A 22,801-nucleotide genomic window follows, 5' to 3' on the forward strand; every position below is an offset into this window, starting at 1 on the left:
CACGCCCACGGAGGGAGCGCTATTCAGACGCACATATTTCAGCCTCTAAATCATTTTTATAAAAGTAAAAAAAGATAAATTACTGACATTTACAATGCACATTTACCTTTATTATTAATAGTATTCGGTCCATGCAGCTTTACAGGGGGTATGGCTTATCTAAATGAGATGTAAATGAGCCCTATTGTCACTCCCAGCAGGTGAGAACAGGTGAGAACTGCAACTTTAGAGGCGTTTTTCTCCCTATAGAGCTTTCTTGATTGCCTACCTTCAAATGGCCACAACTTCTCCAAATATTATCAGATTTCCATGTGTCACACATCGTTGGAAAGCTTGGAGACTGCACTTTCAGAATCTGTGAATAACTCAAAATGCCCCAAAACCGACTTGTGTCCCTACTTTCCGTGACTGGTCACATATACAACATTATGACATTGTGATTATGTGATTACAACATTGTGGTGTCATTCAAGTATGTTCAACTCATAAAAACGATCTTTCTGACTTAACCACATCATTACCACCACACTAGAATCCACACAGAATATCTTAGCAACCACATACAGTAACAATGCCCTGGCAACAACCCATAACACCCTAGCAACCATCCACGGGTCAGTTGCTTTAACATAGCCATTATTTTAAAACAACAGGCGCATACTTATGCACTATTCGATGTGGTTTTGTAGTATAAATAGTGTTGTGTGTTCACACCGAAAATTCCAAAAAGAAAAAGTGCACTTATTTAACCAAAATAAAAAACTGTGGAATGTTGGACACTTCATGCACTTAAAGGGTTAGTTCACCCCAAAAATGGAAATTCTGTCATTTATTACTCACCCTCATGTCGTTCCACACATCCACTTTCATTCTTCTTCGGAAGACAAATTAATATATTTTTGATGACAAAATGCAGTCAGATTTCCTTCCATAGACTGCCTTTGTAACTACCACTTTGACGCTTCAAAAACTTCATAAAGAGATCAAACGTGAGATCAAACATGCTGCGTAACACACGAGAATGAACCTCATTGGTTACGCAGCGCGTTTGAGCTTCCAGAAGAGATTTGTTCTTGCACATGTAGCAGGTTTGGTTGAGCTTCTCCTTATGTTCGCTGTTAAATGTTTACATGCGAGTAAAAGCCTAAATTAAATATGTTCATCATAACAAGTAATCGATTCTCTTTAGAAAATTTGGACTAAACCACTCGATTCATATGGATTAGTTTATCGATCTCTTTATGAAGTTTTTGAAGTGTCAAAGTGGTAGTTGCAAAGGCAGTCTATAGAAGGAAATCTCACAGAATTCTGTCATCAAAAAGATCTTCATTTGTCTTCCGAAGAAGAATGAAAGTATTACGGGTGTGGAACGACATAAAGCTGAGTAATTAATGACAGAATTTTCATTTTAGGGTGAACAAACCCTTTAACTGTCTCATCTTTAATTACGTAGCGCAGAGGGAGGGGCTATCAGTCTCTGGCGAGTGACAAATAACCTAGTACATAGTGCATAAGTACATAGTGTATAGTGTGTCATTTGGGACACAACTAGTGTCTTAAGATCTAGTATGACCCACTAGCAGTTAAAGAGTCAGTCAGTAAAGAGGCAGTCATTCTTACTTTTTGGTATCAAATTAGGCCAATTTATGTTTTTTATGTAAATGATTTGAAAAAGTGCCCTGGCAACCACCAACCACACTTTAGCAAAAACATAGTAACTTGCTATGTGGTTACTAAGGTGGTTGCATACTGGTTCAAGAGTCAAAAGTGTCCAAAAACATCTCTGTGATATTACTTTTTTTTTTTTTTTTTTTAAACCTGTCTTATTGTCCATACTGTAAGTCTGATCACTTAGTAAAATACCAGCACAGCTCTACTCAACAACAAACAAGATTTGAGGAATCATTCATGTAAAGAGGACAATTGTTTCTGGATGAGCTAAAAGTCTCTTATACAGTATTTTTTGCCATTAATTAGAGATGACAAACACTAACACACATTTTTCTCTATATTTCTGTTTTTCCAGTATATTTCCAGGACTTTTTTCTTTCCTTGTACAGGAACGAAAAAAGATACTGAAAATACTCCCTCAGAATATGTAATTGAATAACATCGGAATATACATTAGTATGTATTTCTTTTGCCTTATGTAACTGACTAATGTGTCCCATTCCTCTTCCTGTGCCGTGTTGGTGTTTCTGAATGCCGGCGCTAAGGGGAGGAATAAACATCACCCTGGCATGGGCACTCTTCCATTACCCATAATGCATTGTGACAGTTGGAGTTTTTATTCTCTGCCTGGCGGTTTTCTCTCAGTGGGCGGAGCTTCCTCTGCCTCTTTAGCCGCGCTTCACTGATTTGCCTGCTCAGACCACTCTAGCTGTCAGTCATTAAAATGACGAAGCGCTTTTTATCAGATGCAAGGCCTGACTAATGTACTTGTGTGTGTGTGGATGTGACATCATCTCCTCATGCCTCAGTCTACTCTGTACGACTCATCCAAACACACTCGTTAATTCTTGCAGTTCACAGGCAACCAAATCTACATGTGGGTCAATGACAAACAAAGAAAATCTTATAAAAAAAACCCCAATGACAATTCATATAAAAATACAAGCCAAGTTCTTAGATTATTTTTTTTTAATTATATAAATTAAGAAACTTTAAGATAAGAAAGTTAAAATCATAAGGGTCTCCCATTTGTGATGCTACTTTCCTGTTTTATGGTTTTCTTGTCATATGAAAACAAAATGGCTTCCTCTAAGTCGGTTACATAAATGATCAGTTTAATAAATTATTTGAAATAATAAAATACTGTATATTAATACAAAAAATATAATATATATGATTAAAATAAATGTATAACATTAATATATTTTTTATATTTTTTGTATAAATGCATTTAATAAATTCATATTTTCTTAAATATTTATACTACAAAACCGCTTCAGTACAGTCCTCGTTTTTAAGAATTGCATTTTTAATGTAGTTTTTAATGCATTCATTGATCCAGACCCAAATAAAAATGAACATCATCACTGACCCACATACAATTTTGAATAAAACATTATCTGTCTACATCAAAGTCCCAAAACATATTCCACGCAAGTACACAAACTCTTCTAGCTACGTAAACTTGATTCATGTCACTGCATTCTGATATGTGTCAGGATGCAATTAATAATGCAACAGTTTATGGGTTTATAATAAAACATGTGGTTTAATGGCACAGACATCTGAAGGAAACTTCAAATTCTTATTTGTGTTTGCATACTTGCATACCGTATGTTTGTGGCCAATGGCTGTCAATGGCTGTCAGTTTCTCAGCACGGACTAAATTTGACAGAACTAAATGGAAAATGTGTGCAGGTCTGTGTAAATAAACTTTAATAGCCTGGGAGGAGAAAGGAAGAAAAATCAATCACTGTTTATTCTTTGTATTGGATATGATGTCTTTTCTACAACTCATATTGACTTGCAATTATAATAGTCAGTCATATATTAAAATGCCTGCAAATGGCACAACAGAGAATCAAGCTCAGTGAAATAACAGCAGGGGCCAATCGCAGCTGTAATCTCATCTAAATTATGTCAACGAAGAAAAACAGTCTGGTTTGCTACCCTAGAGCAACTTACAGCTCTGAGTAGTGTGATTTTACAAGCACTTTTGCCCTGAACACATTTCCAGACATAGACACGGCTTCCCAACAGTGAGAAATCAGCGCATTCTTTATGACTTTTAAAAAAAGGCAGTATTGTATCGCACAGAGTTGAGCTATATGTCAAAGGTATTTTTATTGCCACGAGACCCCCAGAACAAGTGGTTCTTGTTATTGTGCTCGAATAAATTTGACTCAAGTACATATTTCAAGAGTCAAAAGATTTTTTTTATTTCATGCAAACAAATGAGAAATCATTGAAACCCTGTAGCGCTGGTGAAAAATTGTTTCATTACAGACTGCAAAGCAGTGCAGCTTTATATTCGCAGCTGATGAAGTAGAACATAGATGAAAACAATCAGAGAATATATTCACTTTATCTGTGCTTGCTGAAGTGAAAAACATCAGAACTCTCTCAATGCAGGACTCTTATCAGGAAAGCTGTGATTAGCAGCTCATTAACACTCGAGACAATCAACACGAGATCTGTATCAGAACGGCTGTGAATGAATGAGTGAAATATATCAGAATTTCACAATCAGGCTGAATTACCAAAAAAAAACTAGTCAAGAACTTGTCAGGGTCATATTTTAGTCCCAAAATGTTACACTGCAAAAAGCACATTTTACACCCCAAATTATCATTACTGTAATACTTTTAAAATGTCATTGCTGTAATGTAGAATAAACAGTACTATATTATTTCAATTGCAAAGTATTTATACATCATGATATTTTTTGTAGTGTATTGATGCTGGTGTAGTGAGAACTAGAAATGAGGAAGAATTTGGGGAGATAATGTGCTTAATTGTCATGAAATAATAATAATAATAAAAATGCAAAAACAATAAAGACATGTCTTATTTTTCTTATTGGTTTTGGAGAGAAATATAACTTTGTGAGATTCATCCAAAATGGAAGGTTGTTGAAGAGAATTTTTATATTAGTAGAGTTTTCTTTAATATATTTGACTACTTAATGCAAGAAATTATTAGAAAGTCCTTCACACTGGATTACAACTGCCATAATGTTTTGACTGCCCATGAAAGTCACAAAACCCCCTGATAGTTTCATTCATATTTTTATTTGAAATAATTTTCTTTCATGAAATGCATGAGAGGTTTTTATTGTGTGTGTGAGTCACAGTGCTGAGTCACACTGCTTTAATTCCAGTTAAAAAGCTTGCATAATTCTTTCTGTATGTGTGTGTGTGTGTGTGTGTGTGTGTGTGTGTGTGTGTGTGTGTGTGTGTGTGCATGAGAGAGAGAGAGAGAGAGAGAGAGAGAGAGAGAGAGAGAGAGAGAGGGTCGTACCTTCATCCTAAAAAAGGTGATGCTCGTCAGCAGGTCAACAGTTGATTTTAAATCCTGGAGTCTCTCTGGATTTCCAGCAGGAAAGTTATCCTGAAAACACAGAATAAAAATCAGATTTTATTTGATGGTGAAGATAAATAGATTCAGATTTCAGTTGTGGCTATAGATTTTATGAATATTGATGTATAAGAGGCAAGTGAAAAGATGGAAACCACACATTAGCTCAGTAAGATGGACTATATAAATCTGTTTTTTGGGATAACAGGAAAATAAGTTGGAATAACCAACAAAACCTGTAGTTTGTACTTACACAAAGATCCTAAATAAGTACAAATTATCAAAATTATTTTTTTTTTGATGAGCTTGATGTTACCAGTCAACAGCACCATTAGGGTTTGGTATTTAGGGTTCTACACCCACCAGATTATTACCCCCCAACCCCACTAAATCACCAGTACAGGTAAGGTTTAGGATTAGGTGTTGGGGTGGGAGTAGGATTAGGGGCTGGGGTTAGAATTAGGCAATCAGGTAGCAGCTTCAATGAGGCTTTGCCAAGAAGTTGTAATTCGCCACAACACCAGTTCTAAATTTCCAAGAACTTTGGATTTGATAAGACACGTGCATTTCGATTCCGCATACTCTTTCCTGTGTGTGCATTTTAATGTAATTTTAAACCATTCAAGGACAAGACGACGCAAAAGAGAACGTCTAGGTTACGTATGTACCCCTTGTTCCATGAAGGAGGGAATGGAGACGTTACGTCAGAACAGACTGACGAATGGGGTCTCGCCCCGAGAGCCCAATCACCTTTGAGTGTTAACAAAACAAGTATCGCTGAGTACCTTGGTCTGCGATATTTGCATCGCAAGCTCCGCCCCACAGTGTGGGTATTTAAGGAGCAGCGCGAGCAACTCGCATTCAAGTCTTCGCTGAGGAACAGTAATTGTGGCAAAGGGACATATCGTCTCCGTTCCCTCCTTCAGGGAACGAGGGTTACACGTTAGACATTCCCTTTCAGTCAGTCACGTTCGACGTTACGTCAGAACAGACTGACGAATGGGGTCCCTTACAAAACGCCACAATAGCTGTCTTCCAGTGACCTGCATAAGCGGTAGCACCCCGTCGCGAGGAAGTACGAGCAAGGGGCTATACTTAACACAGAACGCACTGGGTAGCATATTCCAGCTGGAAGTATGCCAAAGGTAGCCTGCTCGAAGGAGGTCTTACAAGCACATATGAACCAACGTAGCGGTAACATATGGAAAAACTCTGAGGTACCCAGCCCGCAGGGTGGATATATTTCAACGTCAGAGCCAGCAAGAGTGGCTTGCCAAGGGAAGACACGTGCTACCACAGGAGACTTACCATGGAGAACACACATGGGATAACCCCGCGCAGGGAATCACAACAAGTAGAGGCACCTAGTCTGACACAGGGGCTGACCGAACGGGCATGCACACAAGCGTAGACATAACAGTGCTGGAGGAACCCAGGGGTCTAACTGAGGAACTCACCTGAGAAATAGTGCACTCCAGTCCGAGGAGTGGAATGGCGCAGCAAGCAATGACACCGAGAAGGTCCTAACTACTGGCCCGAAGGGGCGAGTACCCGAGAGGACACAGGCTCTACACGAAGATGATGGAATCTCGCAAATGTGTTAGGTGTCACCCAGCCCGCAGCTCTACAGATGTCTGTTAGCGAAGCACCACGCACCAACGCCCAGGAGGAAGCCACACTCCTAGTAGAGTGGGCTCTAACCCCTAGGGGGCATGGCAGGTCTTGAGATTGATAAGCCAAGACAATAGCATCCACTATCCAGTGGGATAACCTCTGCTTGGAGACAGTCTTCCCTTTCTGCTGGCCCCTAAAACAAACAAAGAGCTGGTCTGAGGTCCTGAAGCAGTGAGTTCTGTCTATGTAAGTGTGAAGAGCACGTCCTGGACAGAGCAGTGCCAGGGATGGGTCTGCCTCCTCTGGGGGCAGTGCTTGCAAGTTCACCACCTGATCCCTAAAAGGGAGTGGTGGGAACTTTGGGCACATATCCAGGCTGGGGTCTCAAGATAACGTGAGAGTTGTCCGGTCCGAATTCCAGGCACACTTCGTCAACTGAAAAAGCCTGCAGGTCTCCAACCCTCTTAACCAAAGCCAAAGCCGTCAGGAGCGCAGTTTTCAATGATAGAAATTTCAGCTCCACAGAAAGCAAAGGTTCAAAGGGAGCTCTCTGCAGTGCAGATAGAACCACTGCGAGTTCCCAAGACCTCGGGCATGTCCAGGGGTCTTCTTGACGAGAAGAACACCAAGTGATGAAGAGGTTCCACTTCAGGGCATAAGCATGTCTAGTAGACAAGGCTCTAGCCGAAATGATGGTAGTAACCACCTGAGGTGGCAAGGTACCTAAACCTTCCGCGACCCATCCAGAACCCACACATGCAGGTTCCAAAGTTCGGGACGTGGGTGCCAGAGAGTGCCCCATCTCTGAGAATGAAGGTCCTTCCTCAGAGGGATAGGCCAGGGAGGGGCTGTCACGAGGAGAACAAGTTTGGAGAACCAGGTCCGGCAACCAAGAGAACCTGCTCCTCGTCCTCCCTGATCTTGCACAGCGTCTGTGAACCGGTGGGGGGCGAAAGCTTGAATGCGAGTTGATTTCCTTTTTTACCTTATTGGAGTCAAAACTGGGAATTGATCAGAATCGGAATCAGATTAGCTAAAATTCAAACAATACCCAACCCTAAACACAATACTCTAATGAGAATAAAATTTACAGCAAACATAAATATTGGGTAAAGCATAAGTTTGGTTTGCATGTGAGTAAAATCTGACAGAATTGCTGTTTCTTCTGAAACATTATGATAAACATCTCTAGATGGTGGATGTTTCACCTGTTAATATTTCAAATGGCCTTTTACTCTAGTTGAGGAGCTTTGGCAGAGATGGATGGTTAAAAACATGACAACATGAGTCATCTTCATTCACCCAGCAGTATTATGCAGCATGCACTATGCAACAATATTAATAACCGAAACATGTTCCATCATCATGAGCACCAATGACAAAATATATCATAATTTAGCAGCATGAGCAAAACCCGCAATAGGCAGAGAAAATGTGTTCTTGGGTTGTAAAGCTATCAGCCTGCTCACTCTAGCATGAAGGAACACAGTATATTTACACTGTGAGAGGAAGAGTCCATGCATGTGCGGACGGTCTTGAACACAAGATGAGCTTGGAGAAAAAGAATGCTGTAGGAACCTCTGCATCTTTGCATTGTGCTCTGTCGGATTGGGCTGATGGCTGCTAAAACGGGTTTTGAAATGTCACTGAGTTTTGTGCTGGGATGGTTATGTAATAGTTATGACTTGGTTTTGTAAGAATATGGAGAGACTCCTGTGGTCTGAGGTATGCTTACGGCACTTTTATCAATGCCAGGGCATCAGATGCCACTGTAATTCTTGGCTGGTGTTTCACCGCAGCTTGCTAATTATTCAGAGCGAGTAATGGAGTGCTGGAGCTGTTTGTCAACAACAACTATCAAAAAACAGAGACTCGTGGAAATCAATTTGGGCTGTTTTCACACTTTGACTCCACATCCCTCCCTCTGCTGCCGCAGGTCTTTTCTTGCAGTATTTTTGGGTTTGAATCACAGTATGTTTGTGTGAGTACTGCCCTGACTCTTAGAAGCAGTTGTTTATCAATGCAGCTTGTTGCAAATTTTCTTTTTCTTTTTCCTTTTTTTTTCAGTACAGAACAGTGAATTACCTACTGTTAGCAGATTAACATTTGTATGTAAATATAGAAATTAATCTTAACTAAGATTAATGAATGCTGTAAAAGTATTGTTAGTTGATTGGATACAAATTCTATGCCATCAATATTGCTTTACAACTGCAAATAAGAACAGATTATTTTCATACTAACTGCAAACTACTTGAGTTCACATGAACTGTCCACCACACAAACTGAACTCTCAGACTCTGGTCTATTTCAAAAGCTCTAGTGTGAAAAAATTGCCCTGTGGTGTCTGAAATCAAGCATGCCAATAAAGATTCCATATAGCATCACTAAAATATCACTTTGCTTCACTCTAAAAGTCTATGGCTTTTTGAGGTGAAGAATAAGAGCGTAGACGCTCATGAGTGATGTGAAAAGTCAGAAAAGGAGAGAGATGTGAACATATGGTTGGGCTTCAGGCAGGCCGGTGTGCTGGTAACAGATTGCTCAGGTAGGAGATCATTAAACTGTGTGTGTGTCAGCGGTGGGTCGGAATCACGAGAGAGTTTTGATCAAGAACCATCAGAACGTCAAAGGACCCTGAATTCATACTGTTTGCGGCTGTGTTGTCTTATAGTTGTGTTCAATAAAACTCAGGCAGACTTACCAGAATCAGAACCTGCTCTTTATCTTTACATGAGGTTGTTTACAAATACACTATATTGCCAAAAGTATTGGGACACCCCTCCAAATCATTGAATTCAGGTGTTCCAATCACTTCCATAGCCACATATGTATAAAATCAAGCACCTAGGCATGCAGACTGCATCAACAAACATTTGTGAAAGAATGGGTCACTCTCAGGAGCTCAGTGAATTCAAGCATGGTACCGTGATAGGTTGCCACCTGTGCAATAAGTCCATTGGTGAAATTTCCTCACTACTAAATATTCCACAGTCAACTGTTAGTGTTATCATAACAAAGTGGAAGCAATTGGGAACAACAGCAACTCAGCCACGAAGTGGTAGGCCACGAAAAATCACAGAGCCGAGTCTGCGCATGCTGAGGCACAGAAGTCGCCAACTTTCTGCAGAGTCCAGTGCTTCCCACACATAGACTTTACTTGGGCGGGCCGTCCAGGTATATTAACGGCTGCCCAAGTATATTTGGAGACACATTTTTGCTTTTATTATTTTTATCCTCTTATACTTTTGTATCCGCCCGAGATAATGAAACCATTCACGATCGATTAACTAGTGGAAAATCTCCCCTCGCCCTACGCCTTTCATACCTGCTCAATCTGTGTGCGCGAAAACTGTTTACTCCCGCTTACATTCCCATGTGTGGTTGAGAGACGCGGCTAATATTTCACAAAGACGGGGCTCGACTGTGGGCGCTTCTGTGTGCGAAATTTAATGTCATAAAAAGTCTTCAATACATTAAATGGTAAAACAAATGTCTTAATGACTATTGTCTTAATGGCTATGATTTCATATGAAAAAGAGCGCTGCATATGAATTGCATTGCAAAGTCACAAGGGGGCGCTGTTGCACGTTCTACAGGTTCGCACAGCAGCGCTTTAGACTGCTTCAAAGTGATTCTCAATCAATGAATAGCGCACATTCATGCCAAGCGATTGCTAATGAACTCAAGTCGATGAATTATGACAATGTCTACTTTATGACCTTTATATAATGTTTTAGACGGTTGTAAGAATGCATATTTTATCTCTCACATTTGAAGGATCAGCCCGCAATAGTATAAACATTTCAAAATAAGAGTCCCGGTGTATTGTGGCCTTGTTTATAATTAAAAGTCACACGCTAAGTTTTTTTTTTTTTCTCTTCTTCTTGGTATTAATGGTATTTTGGTTACATAAGAAATTATTTAATTTGATTTCCATTTAATTCATAGTAAACTATTGTAGCCTCTGGCTGGGATGCTCTCCCACAGGAAGAAAAGACTAAGAACATTATTTGACACATATTATTCAATATATAGATTTTACTAGTATCAGTATAATCTGAGAGAGACACGATATGACATGGCAAGGAGAACTCAACAATTTACATGCTGTAATTTTGAATAATTTACAATGCATAATAATGCATAATAATAGTATGTAATTAAATGTAATAGTGGCCTATGTAATTAAAATGAATTTCAATAAATAAAAATATGGTTAAAAATCACATATTATTTGTTGTTTATCACATGTAGTAGACCATTTTTGTGCCATGGGTAATAAGAGGATTTTCCACCTGGCTACCACCGCAATTATATTTAAAACCTGTGGGAAGCATTGGAGTCAATAACTACAGACCTCAAACTTTGTGTGGTCTTCAAATTAGCTCAAGAAAAGTGCGTAGAGAGCTTCATGGAATGGGTTTTCAAGGCTGAGCAGCTGCATCCAAGCCTTACATCACCAAGTGCAATGCAAAGCGTCGGATATAATGGTGTAAAGCACGCTGCCACTGGAATCTAGAAATGTGGAGACGTGTTCTCTGAAGTGACGAATCGCGCTTCTCTGTCTGGCAATCCGATGGACGAGTCTGAGTTTGGCGGTTGCCAGGAGAATGGTACTTGCCTAACTGCATTGTGCCAAGTGTAAAGTTTGGTGGAGGGGGATTGTGATGGTGTGGGGTTGTTTTTCAGGGGTTGGGCTTGGCCCCTTAGTTCCAGTGAAAGGAACTCTTAATGCTTCAGCATACCAAGACATTTTGGACAATTTAATTCTCCCAACTTTGTGGGAACATTTTGGGGATGGCCCCTTCCTGTTCCAACATGACTGTGCACCAGTGCACAAAGTGAGGCCCATACAGACATGTCTGGTGTGGAGGAACTTGACTGGCCTGCAGGCCCGATAGAACACCTTTGGGATGAATGAATTAGAGCAGAGATTGCAAGCCAGGCCTTCTCATCCAACATCACTGCCAGGTTCCTTTGAACTTTCTATTCATCAAAGAATCCTAGATAAATATCCATCAGTTTTACAGAAAAATATGAAGCAGTGCAACAGTTTTCAATCATATTAGATGATTTCTGAAGGACCATGTGATACTGAAGACTGTAGTAATGATGCTGAAAATTTAGCTTTGCATCACAGGAATAAATTACATTTTAAAATATATTTGAGTAGAAAACTGTTGTTTTATTATTATTATTATTATTATTATTATTATTATTATTAACATTATTGTAATATTTCAGTCTTTTTACAGTATTTTGATCAAATAAATGCAACCTTGATGAGCATAAGAGACTTCGTTCAAAAAAATAAAAAAAATCTTACTGACCCCAAACTTTTGAGGACTAGTGTGTGGTATTTGTTATGTTAACAAACTAATTTGATTTTAAACAGATGGATAAATTAAACTGTTGCAACACATTGGACACATGTAGTGTTGTGTGATCTATTTTTTCCACAATAAAGTTGTTGTTTTGACAGCACATGAAACAGTGCCAGATTGAGCAGAAAGCATCTAGTGTTTTCTGGAGTTCAGTATGATTTCAAGGCATTTGGCGGAGAGGAGATAAGTCTGCCTGAGGTTTATTGAACACAACTATGATGTAGACAAAACAGCTGCGGATGGTGTAAATTCATCTAATAAAGCAGAGGCGTTAATGCACTCTGGAGGAACAAAACCTGCCTTGGCCAAATCCACACGAGCTGTAAGAGAAATCAAACTCACTTTTTCTCAGAATTTCATTACAGTCAAATCCACAGAGCACTGCAGATCCAGAGTGTATTACTGTCAGGACGTGTTGCCTGGAAGTTGACGGCCGGATAGCAGCAGGTAACGGGCACTGAATTCCCTGGATGCCTGCCAGTTGAGAGTGTGTGTGTGTGTGTGTGTGTGTAAGCTTCCTGTCAGTGCTTTCTAGCTCACACACAGATATAGATGGACTGCACATCCAGGAGATAGTCACAGACTAAAATATGCGATCTGACTGCGAAAGTGTCCTTTCAGAAGAAACAAACTGTCTGACTGAGAGACATTTCCCTCGTGACATATTTAGAGAGACAATTAGTATAAAAGCAAGAAGGCCAGTGCGAGTCAAGAACAATCTTTGATTTTCTGAGCCACTTTCTCAAATCGTTTCTTTGTGCGTGAATAAATGGACCTCCTGTTCTGTGAAGAGCTCGTAAAGTGTTTGAATGTCTTTGTAAATTAAGGTAGGGGATCACTAAAAGTGATGGAGAGGTCAAATTATCTCCATGGCAATGAATAATAGATGAGTGTTTTTCTTTCTGATGTCTCTGAAATAGAAAATCCATCTAGAGCAGCATATAGTCTGAGAGCCGTATGTGTGCTAAGATCTTCAGTTTAACGGTTGTGCTTTAACTCACCCGATACTTAGAGAGGTCGATCCTCAGAGAGTTGTGAAGCTGATCCAAGAGTTTAACAAACTTCTCTCTCTGTAGAAAACCAAAGTCACAAAAAACAGATCAGGAAAGCATCCTGTCATCAATCTAATCTATTCTATTGTTTGTGCATTCATTTATTCATTCATCAATTAAATCATCAACATATTATCCATTCATTCCATCCATCCATCCATCCATCAATCGGTTTATTCATCCGTCCATCAGCAGTGAGATTGACAAACCCCAAAGTTGGATGCTGCAAATCGGTCGGAGGCCGATATGTTGGTGGTTGCTGTTGTTGTGTGAGCAAAGTAGGCGTTGATGTTGGCAAGCAAGTTACTCATCACCGCGGGAACACCGGGACACATGTACTTGGATGAGAGACAAGAGAAATGACTGAAAGAGAGAGAGAAACAGATGTTAGATTCGGTCATAAACACACTCATGAGCAGTTTAACACCTAGAATAATGTATATTTCATATCAGATTCCTGTGGATTTACTTCCCTTAAGCAACAACATTGAAACAACAACAAAAAGTTACTCCTGTATACAGTCTGAATATGTTTCCTAAACGCCCCATAGACTTCTACACTGCACAGAAATATTTTTACTGAAATGCTGATTAAGAACATGATTTTTAGGTAGTAGTAGACATGACACACATGTAAATGATTATGTGAGATATGCACATATGAAATGAACTGCATAATCCATCTTATTATGTCAGAATTAACAGACAGCACAACACAGATCTGCTTGTGTGTCGAGCCGCAGGGAAGTGCAGGAAATTGCTCAGTAATGTCAGCCACTGTTAGAGGAGATTCATTAAAGAAAGATATAAGAGAGAAAACGAGATACTGTAGGAGAAGAAAGAAGAGAGACATCGACTAAAAATAGCAGCAGGCCTGCAGGGCTTATACACACACACACACACACACACACACACACACACAAGCAATACAGCATCTCACATGTGTACTGTTCTCACACGCTCACATATAATACAGTACTTTTTGTTTTGTTGAACATTACTCAAACAAACGATCCATATAAACACATTTTTCTCTTTCTCCTCTTGGTATATAATCAGTTATGAAAGTAAATAATTTATGTAGGCACACATGTAAAAAATAAAAAAAAAAAGCAAACAATAAATATTCTAGATTGAATAACTGTCAAACGGCTCTAAACAAATGATTCTACTGGATGTTAAGCACCAAACAGAAAACAAACCAGCCAAGATATACACTAAATGAAAAAGAATGCAGAAATCTGTCCATGTAAAAGTTCATATTTACAAACTTGCATACGCAGATGTTGAGCACAGCCCAGTATTAAAAAATAGTTTGTAGTAAAAATAAAATAAAATGATATAAAATTACATTAAATTAAACATATATGATGAACTTAAACTTAAAAAAAAAAAAGTTGAAACAAATTGAAGTTTAAGTACTAAACTTAAAGGGAACCCCTGGTATTAAGACTTGTATGGCTTAATATAACGTAAATGATGTCTCTTACTGAAATATGTAGTAGAAACCCCATGAAAGATTTATGTTATTTAAAAAATCCATGACATAATTGGACAATGGGGGGGGCACCAATTTGTTTAAGTGCATTCTATATCGATGATGGTTTCACTCGGTGAGCTACTGACACTGCCCTGTTGATATTTTTACCGTAACACAACCTGAAATATAAAATACAATGCCACATTGTGCAGCTTTTGGTTGTAATTTCCAGTCGAAGGGCAACAATGCAAGTCTTCACTGCTTTACTAGCGATAAGAGGAGGAGAAAAGAATGGGGATTTGTGAAGAATGTGGACGAATAAAACTTCCTAAAGATCCATGTTTTTGTTCTCTTCACTTTAGCCCTGATGACTTTGTGGCTTTTAGTAGACCACAGCTGAAAGAGCTTACAGCTGCCGATGGATAAAAGTGTATGCTTTAACCAAATGCCGCACCTGTCGTGGAGACTGATGAAGGTAAGCCCATAACACATCTTTGAGACAGACTGCCTCAAAGCTCGCGTGCGCTGTGATGCACGATATATCTGTGATCGCATACAAGAGTAGCATCTTCTCAGCACGTTTAACTGTAATTATAGTGTAATTATATCTTTAAGAACTGAATAATATGAATTAACAACATGTACTTACAGGGTTAGGATTAGGGTTTGGTGTAATTATGCACAATTTATTGTTATTACTATAGTAAATATACGTAACTTGTAACAAGGACAATGTAAAATAGTTACCAAACACTAACAAAAAAAAATAATAATAATAATAAAAATTACAGAAGCACATAAAAAATTACTAAATCACAGACTGAATTTTTGACAGCCTTTTCTTGAATCTTAATACTTAGGATTAATGATTTGAACAATCTCCTAAGCATGAGCATGAATGAACACCCCTGCTAATATTACATCTCTGTTGTTTATAGTCCACAAGACAAAGCCGTAGGCCGTGAATACATGAGACCGTACATTAGTACCTGCAGACATTGATTTGGACCTCATTAGTTCTGATAGCATGACCTCTGAGACCGAATGGCCCATCATGACACACAGGGGAATGAAGAATTATTGTGCCTCCAAGAAAAGGTGAAGAGTTATCCTTTCCTCCCTCCATGTTCCCTTCCACCCATTTCAGACATGATTGAAAGATGCTCATGGCTAAATCAGAATAAATGATATTTGATGGAGGGTGTTGACTTCCTGTTGCCTGGTAACAGCTTGCTTTCCTTTCAGCCTAAGACCATTTGCTCTTTCCTCATTTTTAAAATCCTCGTCTTGCTGCTCCAGTGGTCCGCAGAGCTTCGCTGTAAATCAGAGAAATAAAACTTGCCAGCAAGTATTGACTCGTCTTCTCTCTCTATCTGCTGTCCTCTTTAACCTCTGCGCACCTCTCTCCAATCCAGGTCTTAAATTCCCACGCAACATCAATATCTGTGATATCATCTGGTAATGAGTTACTCCTGTGATCCCTGAAAAATCTTCAAGATCTGTGCTTTCATTATGGTTGAGAATCTTGGATTGTTCTAATTAAAGTAGAACAAATTACACAGATTTTCATGTTTTTTTTTTTTTTAATTATTATTATTTGTTTGTTTGTTTTGTTAGCAGTTATTAAATGCCTGGGCAGCTACTAAATCTACAACACCAAAGCAAAATAAGTTATATTTTATCTGAATTTACAGTCTGAATTGAATGCAATAAAAGATAAATTGTGGCACAACATATTGCAAAAACACAATGAACATTCTTCTGTTGTGTTATCTTCGCAGGTTGCATGCAACAACAATATCCGATTCGCAAACAAACTCTCATGTCTAGGCTCTTTTATAAGAAGGTTTAAGTTTAGGTATTGGGTAGGATTAAGGGATGTAGAATAAGGTCATGCAGAATAAGGCATTAATATGTGCTTTATAAGTATTAATAAACAGCCAATATTCTAGTAATATGCAAGCTAATAAGCAACTAGTTAAAACTGAGAATTGTTCCCCATACTAAAGTGTTACCAAAACTCATCTCCTTCCAGAAATCTCTCAACAGGCTCATTTGTGATGCATGTTCAGTAAACTTATGGACCAACATGCTGCTGATGGCAGAGGATTTCACCCTGAAATCATTATCCCCCCTTCAGCAATAAAAAATGCTGAATGGTTAAAATACGGGCTGCATCTCTAATAACATCAGGAACATATCACATGACTTTGTTTATGACTACAGGGCTGAGGAAAGGTCATCAGGGCAAACTTAAGCATAAACTTTATTAGGTTCATTAAAACACACAATTTCTCCTACATATTCACACTAGAACACTATCTACAATGATCACTGGTGCTGAATGATTTTCATATAGAGGTGTATAAATAAGTCTACATCTAATTATTGATGTCAGTTCCCCTGGTTCAGTAAGTACCAAACACTCATTGCTGGAAGACTATCATTTATTGAATTAATCAATATCCATTATCCTAAAACAGAAACACCAATCAGCAGATGCTTCAAAAGTAAGAGATCGATCAAACAGCAGAACCTGACGTCTCTCTGGATCAACAAGAAATACTCTATATGTAGGATCCAAAATTTACACTCAGCAAGTGCCAAAATATATTTGGAGTCACTTGCCAGTAAACTTTATTAATTTATTTAATGCCTGCAGCAAGGCTGTCTTCATGGCGTGAACAAAGTGAATAAGTCATATAAAAAATATAAATGTTTTATATGTAAAAATGCATAAAACATTTAAGATTAATACACAACAAAAATTCTAAACAAAACAAAACAAAAAAACATTCAGGTGATACTTTTTCAAATACACCAGTTAAACATATATTTGAAGAGTTTGGTTCCAAAACGAGATAAACGACATTTTCAAAAGAATTGAGTTTCTGCCAAAATCAGTATTGTATCTGGTCAGTATTGAAAAGTCGTTTATTAAGTTTGCGCAAAATGTGGTATCCGTCGTGTTATTCTGTAATGTTTTCTCCCTTTCTTTCCAAAACGCGACAAACGCCAGTCTCCTTTTTCTGCAGAACGCGATATATCCGCTCTCAACCAATCACAGCACACCATTCCACGCACTGTAAACATTGAAGGCTTTTTTAAAAAGCTGTTTTTAATAACAATGTACTCGGCAAATGTGTTTATTTAACCGTGCGGTGGCGCCAGATACTCTTTAAACGGTAATAACAAATAATTTATAACATTAACAAGATGTTCCGTTGAATTCATTTTGGGAGCGACGGCTGAATGTATTTTTAGTAAAATGTTTGTATATAAGATAAATATTGGCAAAGTTTAGACTCAACTTACTTTGTTGTGTATTTTCAATTTGAAAAATAACTTTTATATTGATGGATTAATTGCATTTTGAAAAAAAAAAGTATCATGGATTTATTACATTTTGGGGAAAAAATAATACTATAATAATATAATACTATAATATATAAAATAATAATAAGTTTTTATAATAAACTTTTTAAAATCAAAATATAGATTTGAATTTTTAATGTTTTTATAACCAAAAGATGCTATGTGAAAGTCTGAAACAGAAAATAGTGGTTTTCATCTTGCCACTTTCTTGGTAAAGAAAATGCCTTTTTACTCAAATTAATCAAAATGGAGTTATTGCGTTTTGGAACCAAACTCTTCATTTGAGTAAAACATGTTTTTACCTTAAAGGTGCCATCGATGCATGCATCAGATTATGTGAGTATTGTATTATGTGAGTACTGTTATATTGTTTACATTTGATTCTGAATGAATTTGAGGCTGTGCTCCGTGGCTAACGGCTAATGCTACATTGTTGGAGAAATTTATAAAGAATGAAGTTGTGTTTATGCATTATACAGACTGCAAGTGTTTAAAAATGAAAATAGCGGCTGTGCTGCTCCAGACGTTAATGCCTGCCCTTGTATAATGCCTTTCATAATGTTGGGAACATGGGCTGGCATATGCAAATATTGTTACGTAACAGTCGGTGTTATGTTGAGATTCGCCTGTTCCTCAGAGGTCTTCTAAACAAATGAGATTTATATAAGAAGGAGGAAACAATGGAGTTTGAGACTCACTGTATGTCTTTTCCATGTACTGAACTCTTGTTATTTAACTATGCCAAGATAAATTAAATTTTTAATTCGAGGGCACCTTTAAAAACAGGAGTTTGACAAGAAAGGCACGATGGAATAAATAAATAAAAAGTTCTGGGCCCTGCTTTAAAGTCTGTTTAAAATGTGCAAAGCAGGGTAAAGATATATTGTTTGTATGCCGTATGAAATTACAATGTCAAGTTAGAGCTTCTTTATGCATTACAATCATTTAAACTAGAGCTGTCAGCATTTAGAGGCTTTGCTGAAACATGAGGTGAATAACTGCAATGGCCGAGTCAAACACAACACACTTTAAGACTACTTTCAAAAGCCAGAGAGACCAATTGTTATTTTCTGCTAAAATCTGACCTTTTTGTTAAATGTGGCCCATATCAGACACTGGTCTGAATATGTGAAGCTCCTGAACTGACCTGGGGTGCATTTCCCAAAAGCATCATTAGTCAACTATGGTCGTAAGTCCCATTGAACTGTATTGGTAACAACAGAACTTGCAACCATAGTTCGCTTTGGGAAACGCACCCCTGAATGAGTAAAACACCCTGACATGTTCATCAGCAGTAAACTACAGTAATAAATTCTAGAAAAACTGCATGTCAATATACGCTTAAACCTCCCTACACTCTTAAACTCTTTATATATTTGGACTGTAAATACACAACTGTTTAAAAGTTTGTGGTCTATAAGTTTTTTTTTAAGAAATGAATACTTTTATTTTAGCAAGCATGTATTAAATTGATCAAAAGTGACATTAAAGACATTTATAATGTTTACAAAGGATTTTTATTTCAAACAAATCTTTGAATCTTTTTATTCATCAAAGAATCGAGAAAAAAAAAAATGTATCATGGTTTTGCACTACCATTTTCAACAATGATAGTCTTGAGCAGCAAATTAGCATATTAGAATGATTTCTGAAGGATCATGTGACACTGAAGACTGGAGTAATGATGCTGAAAATTCATCTTTGCATCACAGGAATAAATTACATTTTAAAGGGGTCATGACATGAGACATCAAATTTGCCTTGATCTTTTAAGATATAAGAGGTCTTTGCATCATCAAAACATTCTGCAAGTTTCATAGCTTAAAATGTCGTCCTCATTATAAACAAAGCTTTTATTTAATTAAGCTACAAAAAACGACTCCTTTTGATATTGCGGAATTTGTGACGTCACACGGGCAAATACATTGCATATGACTGCCTACCGAGCAAGACACTGACAAATAGTTATACACATGGCCTAAAATTAACACTTGCCAAGCGCCAAATGTGAGTAAACATGTTGGCGAGAATATGAAACTGTGTCAGTCGTCAGATGGTGGTAACATTTTTATGAATTCTAACAATGCAATGTAATGAGAACATGAACGTCAACAAACGTGAACAATGCTCGGAGCAGTTGACGGGTCAGTGCTGCATCATCATGAAAATTTAAGCCTCTCTAATGTAAATATTGACTGCGATATGGGAAGTTCAACATCTGAAACACTCGAATCACACGCTCTGAAAGCCGCATCTTCAGACAGCGGGCAAATACTAAGTTGAGCTCTCTTCATGCCTTCCTTTGCTTGAACGGACAAATTCACACAAAATTATGTTAAAAAATGCTTGTCTCAGTGAGTATCTTAGTAAAAATAGTCATGTATGTCTTCAGTTGAGAAAGAAAAGGCATGATTTGTGCATGTATTCGCTCTTAAAGTGACAGCATCCTAAATAATCCAGCTGTTGTTTGCGTTTTTAATGTTAACCAAACAACAAAGGGAAAAAATCAGTCACTGCTCGTGAACTTCAATAAAGATGAAGACTATGCAGTGTTATTTATTTGATTAGCCTGCTTTATTACATTTCTCTACTTGAAAATTACTGTTAGGTAGGGCTGGGCGATATATCGCATGCAATTGTCACGTGCATTTCGTCAGTAAAGCCGGTTCCCTGATTACCACTAAATCGCCATCACCTGCTTTCAAATGGAGCGGCATTTAATAGACAGAGCCGTAGTTCACTGACAAGCTATGCAATATCGCGTTCATTATCGAAGGCGTTTCATCTGCGATAATGAACGCGATATTGCGTAGCTTGTCAGTGATCTACGGCTCTATTAAATACCGCTCCATTTGAAAGCAGGTGATGGCGATTTAGCGGTAATCAGGGAACCGGCTTTACTGACGAAATGCGCGTGAAAATCGCATGCGATATATCGCCCAGCCCTACTGTTAGGCCTGCCTGAAAAGCACTGCTTATTTCATTTGTATCTTTGTTGCATTGTATTTATTTGTGCTATTGCTTGTAATTTTATTATTTGTTCTTATTGTATTACTGACTCTTAACATGTCTTTAAAAATATAGGCTATTAAATAATATATTAGTTAAGCATTGGAAATTTTAGTCATGGCATCGAAATTGGAATAGAGGATTGTGAATTTTCTCAAAACTGCCTGTTTATGTGTCATGGCTGGTAAAAATAGTTTTGGCTGGTAAATTTTCTTAAGGCACCGGCCATTGGCAGGTGTGGCAAAAAGTTTTAGGCCCTGGTTATACATCATCTCACCACAGGCCCCGCCCACTGGCATTCAATCGCTTAACGGCTGACTTTTGTCTATACTGGATGTGAGAGTTGCATTGCGTCAAAAGCAAATAGAACCCATTATAATCACTGACACTGTCTACACTGGATACAGTATACAGACGTATGCTCAGTTTCACAACTCTGCTGACAACAGGACAAATGGAGAGTGAAAGAACGTTTGCTTTAACGCGTCCAGTTTAAACAGTCTGTTTGCATCTCTGTACAGACTTCAGAAGAATCCCAGCATCGGAAACAATTGGATGGTTTATTTTAATGGCATCCCAGATTGCATCAGAAGATTATAGGTTTGTTCGGAGCATTTTATTTTGTAAACGAGGCACAGTGTAATCGCATATGTAGTCACAAAGAAATTGATGAAGCATCCAACTGTATTGGATCTGATAGCAGCTGCATCACAAACTGCAAGTAAATGATTTGATAATGTGTTGATGCTGTTTCTTATGCGATGACGTTAGCCGATCACAACAGTGGCCGTTTACTGACAAGCCTTAAGGCCAGAACACACCAAGCCGACGCCGACAAACTAATGGCGACGAAAGCGGACTGTGGGGTTGGCTCACATCGGCAGCGTCTGTGTCCAAAGTTGGCCTGACACACCAAACCGACGCTCGACAGCCAACGGCCAAGTAGCACGTCCGTTCTGCGCCTGCGTGAGATGAAATGCCTTTCCGAACCAGCAGGTGGCAGTAGCTGAACAGCCAATCAGAATGATCAGATGGCCCGACCGTCCGACGAACTCCAACGCCGATTCAACATTTCGAATCGGCCGGAAAAAAGCAGACGAGGACCAACTTCAGCCAACGGTGCAGTAAACACTGAGAAAACTTAGTCGGCCGACGAACAAAAACTGCCGGATGGCCGACCGTCGGCTTGATGTGTTCCTGCCTTTAAATGGTTAGTTCACCCAAAAATGAAAATTCAGTCATTAAGTACTCACCCTCATGTCATTCTACATCCATAAGACCTTTGCTCATCTTGGGGACACTTCGGGATATTTTTGATGAAATCCAATGGCTCAGTGAGGCCTCCATTGAGACAAAAGCCACTGAACCTCTCAAGGTCCATAAAGGTACTAAAAACATATTTAAAACAGTTAATGTGAGCACAGTGGTTCTACCTTAATATTATAAGGCACCGAGAATACTTTTTGTGCACCAAAAAAACAAAATAACGACTTATCAACAATATCTAGTGATGGCCGATTTCAAAACACTGATTCGGAGCTTTAGGAATCGAATCAATGGTTCGGAACGCCAAAGTCATGTGATTTCAGCATTTAGCCGTTTGATAGATCTGAATCACTAATTCAAAACAAAAGATTCATAAAGCTCAGAAGCAGTGTTTGGAAATTGGCCATCATGAGATATTGTTGAAAAGTTGTTATTTTGGGGGGGGGGTTTCAGCGCACAAAAAGTATTCTCGTCGCTTTATAATATTAAGGTAGAACCACGAACTCACATGAAATATGTTTTTAGTACCTTTGTTGATCTTGAGAGGTTCAGTGGCTTTGCTCTCAATAGTGGCCTCACTGAGCCATCGG

The 22,801-nt window shown here is 38.4% G+C and overlaps 1 protein-coding gene across 6 annotated transcripts in view; it reads right to left on the reverse strand.

Moving 5' to 3' along the window:
• The window catches only part of LOC125253970 (protein unc-13 homolog C), a 244,034-nt gene that overhangs the window by 148,991 nt on the left and 72,242 nt on the right, over positions 1-22,801 (reverse strand). For all 6 annotated transcript variants that reach the window (XM_048168259.1, XM_048168258.1, XM_048168257.1 and 3 more), the window contains 3 exons: positions 13,291-13,444; positions 13,031-13,099; positions 4,972-5,061 (listed from right to left, as the gene is read on the reverse strand). In XM_048168259.1, coding sequence (XP_048024216.1) covers positions 4,972-5,061; positions 13,031-13,099; positions 13,291-13,444 — 313 coding nt within the window. The remainder of the gene's footprint in view (positions 1-4,971; positions 5,062-13,030; positions 13,100-13,290; positions 13,445-22,801) is intronic.

This window comes from Megalobrama amblycephala, linkage group LG19 (genome assembly GCF_018812025.1).
Source record: "Megalobrama amblycephala isolate DHTTF-2021 linkage group LG19, ASM1881202v1, whole genome shotgun sequence".
Classification (NCBI taxonomy): Eukaryota; Metazoa; Chordata; class Actinopteri; order Cypriniformes; family Xenocyprididae; genus Megalobrama; species Megalobrama amblycephala.